This window comes from Corvus kubaryi, unplaced genomic scaffold, assembly GCF_017639235.1.
Source record: "Corvus kubaryi isolate FWS band 111438036 unplaced genomic scaffold, C.kubaryi_AGA036_p1.0 37262, whole genome shotgun sequence".
Lineage (NCBI taxonomy): Eukaryota > Metazoa > Chordata > Aves > Passeriformes > Corvidae > Corvus > Corvus kubaryi.
The window spans coordinates 1,020,916-1,030,866 of NW_024581078.1; the positions used below are offsets into that span (position 1 = coordinate 1,020,916).

Genomic DNA, 9,951 nt, shown 5'->3' on the forward strand with positions numbered 1-9,951 from the left:
GGGAATTTGGGAGCCGCCGGTGAGGCCGTCTGGGGACCGTGTCTTGGATTTAGGCTGAATTGGGGTTGTTCAGCCTGGAGCAGTTTTGGGGTGACTTATTTGTGGGCCTGAAGGGGCTGACAAGAAATTTGGAGAGAGGCTTGGGACACAGGACGGAGGGACAGGACCCAGGGAATGGCTTCCCACTGCCAGAGGGCAGGGCTGGATTGGGCAGGAATTGTTCCCTGGGAGGGTGGGCAGGCCCTGGCACAGGGTGCCTAGAGCAGCTGGGGCTGCCCCTGGATCCCTGGAAGTGTCCAAGGCCAGGCTGGACACTGGGGCTGGGAACAGCCTGGGACAGTGGGAAGTGCCCCTGCCTGGCAGGGTGGCACTGGATGTTCCTTCACGTCCCTTCCCACCCAGAGCATTCCATGACTCCATGATTTTTGTGAGCTTTAACGCCGACGAGGGCGCACGGCGACGGCTCGGAGCCCGAGCCCTGCGGCTCCGTGACAGCCCCTGCCCGGCGGGGGGGTCAGGCCGGTGCCGGTCCCGCGGGTCCCCCCGCTCGGTCCCGGTGCCTCCGCGCTCCTCCCCGCCCGCAGGGGGCGCTGCAGCACCGGTACCCCCGGTGCGCGCGGAGCGTGCGCAGTGCGGGCACCCTGCGGGACCGGGGCGGGGCGGGCCGGACCCACCGGTGCCCGGGACCGGTGCCTGCCACCGACGCTGACACCGGGCTCAGCCCTACCGCCTTCTCCCTGTGGCCGAGCCCTCGTGCTCGCCTGCCGCTCGGTGACACCGGCGGCGGGGCTCTCACCGCTCCGAGGGCGGCCTCACCGACCCCGGTGCCCCGGGCCGGTTCCCACACCGGCAGCGGGACGGGCGAACGTTCCCCTGGCTGCAGCCCGGTCGCTGTTCCCCCGGTGTCGCCCCGCTGTAGTCCCGGTGCGGCCGCGGTGACACGCACGTGGTCGGCGAGGCGGAACAGCCTCCCGACCATAGAGTCCGGCGGATAGAGCGGCGCGGCCGCGCACGCGCTCGGCGCAGGCCCTGCCCCCCGGCGGTGCCGCCCTATAAGAGGGCACCGGCTGACGTCAGCGCTCTCTTCCGCCCGCTCTGCGCTCGCCAGCGAGACAGGGCCGAGCCACCGCCATTGCCGCGACCCCCCCGCCCCGCAGCATCCGCCGCCATCCGCCACCATGGTGAGCTCCTGCTGGCCGCCGCCGCTCCCGGGGGGATGAGCGGCCGTCGCGCTTCCTGTATCGCCAGGGATGGCGGTTCCGCGAGCGCTGCGGATCCCACGGCGGCGGCTGCGGCCTGTGCTGCCGGGCTGGGCCGCGGCTGCGGGGAGAGGGTGGGGCGGCGGGAGGGGGCCGGCCCGGGCGGCCGTGTCACCCCCGGCGCCGGCAGGAGCCGCCGGTGTCGGTGCCGGGGCTGCCGCTGCCCCGCGGGGCGCTGGAGCGGTCGCGCTGATGTGGCAGCGCGGTGGTGGCGCCGGGGACGGGGCGCTGCGGTGCCGGTCGTGCCTTATGTAACGCTGCGGTCTGGGCTGTCACTGTCACCGGCACCTGCCCGGGCTCGGTTTTGGGGACGTTTTGCGCCCAGCACCCGCTGACACCGCGGCTTGGGGGACACTGGGGCAGGGAGGGGTTGGTGCCGCAGCCCCGCTGCGGTGCCTTTGCTGCGGGCTGTGTTGTCACCCAGGCAAAGTTGGTGTCACCGTGACCATGGCAGATATTTATGGGAGATTGGGATTCCTTGGAATTGCCAGAGCTGTTTCCGTACACACTGAGTCCCCCTCATCTCCTCCCTCAAGGTGAACTTCACAGTAGACCAGATACGGGCCATCATGGACAAAAAGGCCAACATCAGGAACATGTCCGTGATCGCCCACGTGGACCACGGCAAATCCACGCTGACGGATTCCCTGGTGTGCAAGGCCGGCATCATTGCCTCGGCACGCGCCGGGGAGACCCGGTTCACCGACACCCGCAAGGACGAGCAGGAACGGTGCATCACCATCAAATCCACGTGAGTGCCCTCCCTTCAGGCTCCTGGTGTTCCCTGAGCTGAGCTCTGGGGAGTTTGACTCATCCAGGAGGTGGAAGAAGATGCTGTAGGGCTCTGCTCTAGTCCAGAAGCTCATCTCGTGCTCGTGAGGGTCTTGAATGATGCACCAAGTGTTGGTTGGCTTCTGCTCAGCCACTGAGCAATTCCTTGGTGGGCACTGGGGAAGCAGCAGCTTCCCCCTCCCAGTTTAGCACCAGGATTGTTGGATGTCCTGTGGATGTGGTGTGGAGACTCTTGGGAGCATCTCTGGGGATGTATCTGGTGGCTGTGATGATCCTGAGGGTCCTGAAAAGGGGTGGAGAACATAGATGGGATTAGCAGAAAAACCCTAAATCCTTCATTTGGGAATGGAAGCCTCTTTGGGTGCTTGAGAACTGCAGAGAGTTGGAGGAGGTTGGGATGCTGGAGGATGTCATGGTTTAGGAAGGGCAGATTGTAGCCTGTGCTTCTGTTATCTCCCACATTGGTCTCCCACGAGTACACTTCAGGAAATCCTGGAGCCCAGCATTTAGGTGGGAAAAGATCTCCAAGGTCATCGACTCCAAGCTGTTACCAGTCACCACCTTGTGAACCAGAGCCGAGCACTGGGTGCCACATCCAGTGGTGGCAGCTGTTTGTGTGGGGCAGAATGTTTCTGAGCTTTAGGGAGGATTAACCCAGATCATAATTCTAATAGTTCGTTCTGTATTTCAGAGCTATTTCTCTGTTTTATGAACTCTCTGAGAACGACTTGGCCTTCATCAAGCAGAGCAAGGATGGTTCTGGTTTCTTGATCAACCTCATTGACTCCCCTGGGCACGTGGACTTCTCCTCAGAGGTCACTGCAGCTCTGCGGGTCACTGACGGTGCCCTGGTCGTTGTGGACTGTGTCTCTGGTAAGGTTTTCTGCAGCTGGAGCAGTTTTGGGGGAATTTGGAGAGGAGCATAACTAATTCCCCACTAATTCCCTGTGTTTGGCAGGCGTGTGCGTGCAGACAGAGACTGTGCTGCGTCAGGCCATCGCCGAGAGGATCAAGCCCGTGCTGATGATGAACAAGATGGACCGGGCGCTGCTGGAGCTGCAGCTGGAGCCAGAAGAGCTGTACCAGACCTTCCAGCGCATCGTGGAGAACGTCAACGTCATCATCTCCACCTACGGAGAGGGAGAAAGCGGCCCCATGGGCAACATCATGGTGAGGGGTGGCTCTGAGCGCTGGGCTTGGAATGAGCCACCGTGGTGAGAGGGAGCAGTTCCCTCCTCAGTGATCATTCCTTATCCCAGGCGGAGAAGTGAAGGGGGAATCTCAAAGGTGCCTGAACTCCCTGGGCTTGGGGCTCTCGCTGGCTCCCCTCCCAAAGCTCTTGTTCAAGGCCTGAGCAAATAAAGGCTGGGATTGTTGCCCAGAGCAGCTGTGGCTGCCCAATCCCTGGAAGTGTCCAAGGCCAGGTTGGACGGGGCTTGGATCAACCTGGGATAGTGGAAGGGGGTGGAATGAGATGGGCTTTAAGGTCCCTTCCCACCTGCTCTGCTCCTGCTGGGTTCCTGGGAAGGGAGCAGGGCTGTGGGCACAGGTTCTGAGAAGAAGCTTTTGCTGTATCCTTGCATGCTGGAGGTGTCCATGCCTTCCCGATCCTCCTGGGAAGGATGGGAATCCTGCCTGCACGTGGATCTAAGCTGTTTGAGCACACACCTGGTGGGAGTGGAGGAAAACCAGCCCAGTTCTGTGGTGCAAAGCTAAAATGGTGCCTGTCCCAGATGTGAGAGGTGGTCAGTGGGACAGAACTGCTTGAGAGTCCCAGTGTCCAAGACTCTTTGTACTGGAGTGTTTTTGGGATGGAGTGGACTCAGAGCTGTTCCCCTGACCCAGCTCTGCTGTTCCCTCTCAGATTGACCCAGTGCTCGGGACCGTGGGCTTCGGCTCGGGCCTGCACGGCTGGGCCTTCACCCTGAAGCAGTTTGCTGAGATGTACGTGGCAAAGTTTGCTGCCAAGGGAGATGCCCAGCTCAGCCCAGCCGAGCGTGCCAAGAAAGTTGAGGACATGATGAAGAAGCTGTGGGGAGACAGGTGAGGAGGGAATGGTGGTGACTGGAATTCCAGATCAGCTCTGCGTGGCTGCAGCCTGACACTGCAGAGGGTGGGTGAAGGGGGAGGGTGTGGTTGTGCCTGATTTAACAGGAGTTAAGAACATTTTGGTAGTGCTGGAAACGTGGATGAGGAGGAAGGCAAGGAATGCCTCTTCCTGAGCAGGCAGAACAAGCCATGTGTCTGTAGCTGACCTAAGCGTGGACAGTTGTCTGATTTCCTTCTCTCTGCAGGTACTTTGACCCTGCTACCGGCAAGTTCAGCAAATCTGCCACCAGCCCTGATGGAAAGAAACTGCCCAGGACCTTCTGCCAGCTCATCCTTGACCCCATCTTCAAGGTGAGTTCCTCAGGGTTCCTCCCTGGCCGGCACCTCCCACTCTCCGCATCCGTTCCGTGCGTGATGATGGAAAATTTCTTCACTTTGACCTGACTTGTTTGATTGAAGAAATTCAGCTGTCTGACACATCTGAGTACCCTGGGACAGATGGGCTGTGTCTGCTGGAGGGAGGCTGGGCGCTGAGGAGGAACAGGAGTTCTCTGCAGGCGCAGCAGTGCCGCTGCAGATCCAAACCAGGTCACGGCAGCGCTGCCAACGGCTGCTCTTGTTGCAGGTTTTCGATGCAATCATGAACTTCAAGAAGGAAGAGGCGGCTAAACTGATTGAGAAACTGGACATCAAGCTGGACAGTGAGGACAAGGACAAGGAGGGCAAACCCCTGCTGAAGGTGAGGCTGGTCTGAGTCCTTTGGGGAGCAGCTGAGCAGTTGTGCTGCTCCAGTTGTGTCACCATCAACCCACTTGGGAGGTGGGGAAGGACGGGGAGGTGAATCCCTGCTGTGAACACTCTGACTGGGTCCTGCTGCTCTGCCCAGGCCGTGATGAGGCGGTGGCTGCCAGCTGGAGATGCCCTGCTGCAGATGATCACCATCCACCTGCCTTCCCCCGTCACAGCCCAAAAGTATCGCTGCGAGCTGCTCTACGAGGGCCCCCCTGACGATGAGGCTGCCATAGGTAGGATGAGTTGCTGCTTTGCAGCCAGGCCTCAGCTCCAGCAGACTTCTAACTGGCTTGTTGTCCACATGAATGACTCAGGAGTGTCTGGAATTCTTGAGTCTGTAGCTTTTATAGCATGGGCCAAACAGGTTTAGTGGCTCACAGCTCTGTTCTGGAGGACTGAACTGGCTGAGTAACCTGAGAGTAGCCAGAGGGTTCAGCTGAGCGTGGATTTATTGAAAACATCTCTTGGTGGTGTGATCTTCCATTGTATCACAGAACAGGTGGGGTTGGAAGGGATCTTGAGAGTCATCCAGCCCCATCCCCTGCCGTGGCAGGGGCACCTCCCACTGTCCCAGGCTGCTCCAAGCCCCAATGTCCAGCCTGGCCTTGGGCACTGCCAGGGATCCAGGGGCAGCCCCAGCTGCTCTGGGCACCCTGTGCCAGGGCCTGCCCACCCTCCCAGGGAGGAATTCCTTCCCAATCTCCCATCCATCCCTGCCCTCTGGCAGTGGGAAGGCATTCTCCATTTCTTCTTGTCTAGACAGAAGCCCTTGGGCTGGGACAGCGGGTGCAGGTCCCATGTGGGGGTTTTGGGGTTGGTGCCAGATACATCAGTAACTCTGGGCTAAGCTGGTGTCTCTCTCTCCCCCTCCCAGGCATTAAGAACTGTGACCCCAAAGGCCCCCTGATGATGTACATCTCCAAAATGGTGCCAACCTCCGACAAGGGACGTTTCTACGCTTTCGGCCGTGTCTTCTCTGGTCTCGTCTCAACTGGCTTGAAAGTCAGAATCATGGGACCAAACTACACACCTGGCAAGAAGGAGGATCTGTACCTGAAGCCAATTCAAAGGTATGTCCTGGCTGGGGTGTGCTTTGGGGTTGTGGTGCTGTCTTAAGACTTCTTTTGTGTCTGAGGCCTGTCAGTGTGCTTGGTTATGGGCTGCAAGTCTCTGCTGAGTGGGATCTGCTCCCCTTCCCAACCTCACTAACCCACCTTTCCCTTTAGGACCATTCTCATGATGGGCCGCTACGTGGAGCCCATCGAGGACGTGCCTTGTGGAAACATCGTGGGGCTGGTCGGCGTGGACCAGTTCCTTGTGAAGACTGGAACCATCACCACCTTCGAGCACGCCCACAACATGAGGGTCATGAAGTTCAGCGTCAGCCCCGTGGTGCGCGTGGCCGTGGAGGCCAAGAACCCGGCCGACCTGCCCAAGCTGGTGGAGGGGCTGAAGCGCCTGGCCAAGTCTGACCCCATGGTGCAGGTGAGTGGCCAGAATGGATCCAGGGGGACAAGTGCTGGGCCCGCTGCCTCCAGTCCTGGCAAAGCCTTGAGTTGAGTGTTGGTCCCAGCCCTGTCAAAGTGCTGCCTTGCACCCTGGGTTGGTGCTGTGACACCCCCAGATCAGTGGGAAGAGCATCTGGAAGGAGCTCTGTGGGTCAGACACAACACAGAGAGTTGCTGATGTTTCTGGCTGTGGCTCATTCTGAAGCCTCACCTGCTGTTCCTGGTGTTCCCAGTGCATCATTGAGGAGTCTGGGGAGCACATCATCGCTGGCGCCGGGGAGCTGCACCTGGAGATCTGCCTCAAGGACCTGGAGGAGGACCACGCCTGCATCCCCATTAAGGTAGAGAGGCTGAGTGGTCACTGAGCTCGGCGTGGGGGTTTGGCTGGGGTTTGGTGCCTCACAGCCCCTCTCTGTCCCCGCAGAAATCGGATCCTGTGGTGTCCTACCGCGAGACGGTCAGCGAGGAGTCCAACGTGATGTGCCTTTCCAAGTCCCCCAACAAACACAACCGGCTGTACATGAAGGCCCGGCCCTTCCCCGATGGCCTGGCTGAGGACATCGACAAGGGCGAGGTGTCGGCCCGGCAGGAGCTGAAGCAGCGGGCGCGGTACCTGGCCGAGAAGTACGAGTGGGACGTCACCGAGGCCAGGAAAATCTGGTGCTTCGGGCCCGACGGCACCGGCCCCAACATCCTCACCGACATCACCAAGGGAGTGCAGTACCTCAACGAGATCAAGGACAGCGTGGTGGCTGGCTTCCAGTGGGCCACCAAGGAGGTGAGGACTGGGGTCTTGGTCTGGGTGGTGCCCGTGGCTCTGCTCATCCTCCTGTTCGTTTGGAAAAACGGTCACGCTGCAAAAAATTTGTAGTTCAGCATCTTGTAGGTTAAACAAAATTTGGTGGCAGCTGGAGTGAAGGTCTTGTAGCAGTTCAGGCACACTCAGCCTCAAAGGTTTCTCCCAGCATTGCAGAGAAACCCATCGTAGTACCATGAACTGAACTTTGTGGGTTTTGTGCTTCTCATGGAGCAAAATGCAGCATCTCTGAGGCAGGAACAGTCCAGGTGAACAGCACAACTGGCATCAGAGGGAAAGGTGCTCTTAGAGTCTTGACAGAGATCTGGCCTTACATAGCAATTATTTTTCAGGGTTAGACAGGAGAGGACTGCAGGATAAGATGACAGACTGGGAACAGCAACAGGAAGGATTAATTCTCCTGTGTACTACTTTCAGTCTGAAGGAGATTCCAAGCCAACAACTTCTTTGACATTACTGGGACAAAAAACCTGTTTTCCCTGGCCAAATATTTGGGTTTCAGCACCATCAATGGGTGTCAGCTCTTGTGGCTCGGACCTCAGAGCTGATGATGAGGGTGCTGCAGCGGTGGCCCAGAGGTGGGAGCTGGTGCTCCCCAGAACCCTTAGGTTGGGAAAGACTTCCACAAGTCCAGCCTTTGTAGGTTTGAAGGTTCATCCCTCAGCAAGGAGGTGGAGTGGCCAAGCAGCTCCTTGGTGCTCTAGGAGCCGCTTCCATGGAGCTCCTGTGAGCCCGGGGAGCAGCACCCCGGTGTGGGAATGCTGCCTGCCCTGGGCTGGTGGTGTCTGACCCCCTCTGTGGCCTCGCAGGGGGTGCTGTGTGAGGAGAACATGCGCGCCGTGCGCTTCGACGTGCACGACGTGACCCTGCACGCCGACGCCATCCACCGCGGCGGCGGCCAGATCATCCCCACGGCCCGGCGCTGCCTCTACGCCTGCGTGCTCACCGCCCAGCCTCGCCTCATGGAGCCCATCTACCTGGTGGAGATCCAGGTGAGGAGCCCCTGCCAGCCCGCAGGGGTGGGGGGGACAGAGGTGGGTGTGCAGTCCTGACTCCTCTCCCTCCTGTAGTGCCCGGAGCAGGTGGTCGGAGGCATCTACGGGGTGCTCAACAGGAAGCGTGGCCACGTGTTTGAGGAGACCCAGGTGGCTGGGACCCCCATGTTCGTGGTCAAGGCCTACCTGCCTGTCAATGAGTCCTTCGGTGAGTCCTGGAGCCAGCCTGGGAGGGAGAAGGGAGAGCGTTGGGAAGGAGCTCAGGAGATCCTTGAGTTCAGCTGTTCACCCAGCACCAAACCATGTCCCCACATCCTCATGGCTTTGAAATCCCTCCAGGGATGGGGACTCCGACACTGCCTCGGGCAGCTGTGCCAGGGCTGGCCACCCTTTTGGAGAAGAAACTTTTCCTAATCTCCAGCCCTCCCCTGGGACAATTTATGGGTGTTTCCTCTGGTCCTCTCACTTGTTGCTTGGGAGAGGAGACCAAGGTTGCAGATTATTTTGTATGGGAGACTTTGCAAGGTCTTCCAGTTCCACATCCTTCCATGGGCAGGGACACCTTCCACGATCCCCGGGTGGCCTTGGACACTTCCAGGGATCCAGGGCACCCTGTGCCAGGGCCTCACCACCCTCCCAGCCAGCAATTCCTTCCCAATATCCCATCCAGCCCTGCCCTCTGGCACTGGGAGCCATTCCCTGTGTCCTGTCCCTCCGTGCCTTGTCCCAAGTCACTCTCCAGCTCTCTTGGAGCCCCTTTAGGCCCTGCAAGGGGCTCTAGGGTCTTCTGGAGCCTTTTTTCCATCCCCACCTCACACTGGTTGGAATCTCGGGAGGTTTTTGGGAGCTGCTTTGGGTTCCTCTGGTCTATCCATGGAAGTGACATCGAACTATGACCATTCCCATCCCACCTCACTTTTCTCTTGTGTTCCTCCCAGGTTTCACAGCAGATTTGAGGTCCAACACGGGGGGCCAGGCTTTCCCCCAGTGCGTCTTCGACCACTGGCAGATCCTGCCCGGGGACCCCTTCGACAGCGCCAGCCGACCCTGCCAGGTGGTGGCTGAGACCCGCAAACGCAAAGGGCTGAAGGAAGGCATCCCTGCCCTCGACAACTTCCTGGATAAACTCTAATGAAACTCATGGAACTCTCTGGGAGAACAGGAAAAATTGAATTAATTAGCGTTATCACCCATGCGGAGAGGGTTAGACGCCCGTGACCACCATCTTGTTAATTAATGGGTTTCATAGCGATTTTGAGAACTTCAAATATGGAAAACAAATGACAAAAAAAAAAGAAAAAAAAAAAAAAAAGCCTTATAGGTTTCTGTGTTGCACATGACTCATCTTTGCCATTGTAACTAAAACATTTCCACTAGATCTGCCCAATTCTGTATTTATTTGACTTCAAAAAAAAAAAAACATACTGCTGCAGAATGGCCCAGAGTGGGGGTGGGGGGGAACAGGAGGATGAGGAAAACGGGGAGACAGAGAGAGAGAGAGACACAGAGGGGGTGAGGATGCCTTATCTGCAGCGTGACTGTCCGTCGTGCCCATCGCCGCCTGTATTAGTGCCACTGGAATTAATAAAAATTGGATAAATGGTGACGAAAAGCGACTTTTTTTTAGGGTGGTTTGAAGGACGAGGTTGGCGCCCTCTGGTGGGGGTGAGAGAGTGGCGCCAACAGCGCGCGCCCACCCTTGGCCCCGCCCACCTTCCGCGAGAGGCCCCGCCCCGCCG

At 58.8% G+C, this 9,951-nt stretch overlaps 1 protein-coding gene and 1 non-coding gene across 2 annotated transcripts; both read left to right on the forward strand.

Moving 5' to 3' along the window:
• The first annotated feature begins 1,071 nt into the window (after positions 1 to 1,071).
• Positions 1,072 to 9,824, forward strand: EEF2 (eukaryotic translation elongation factor 2). Its single transcript, XM_042024418.1, has 15 exons — positions 1,072 to 1,181; positions 1,796 to 2,010; positions 2,743 to 2,924; positions 3,010 to 3,221; positions 3,916 to 4,094; positions 4,346 to 4,451; positions 4,726 to 4,839; positions 4,987 to 5,125; positions 5,767 to 5,962; positions 6,119 to 6,377; positions 6,634 to 6,741; positions 6,825 to 7,178; positions 8,027 to 8,209; positions 8,288 to 8,420; positions 9,151 to 9,824. Exons 1-15 carry the CDS (start codon positions 1,179 to 1,181, stop codon positions 9,342 to 9,344), a joined length of 2,577 nt encoding a protein of 858 aa, XP_041880352.1. The 5' UTR covers positions 1,072 to 1,178; the 3' UTR covers positions 9,345 to 9,824.
• On the forward strand, positions 4,509 to 4,577 carry LOC121662865. The gene has a single exon (XR_006015459.1). It is a non-coding gene; the product is annotated as a small nucleolar RNA SNORD37 (small nucleolar RNA).
• Positions 9,825 to 9,951: the final 127 nt, after the last annotated feature.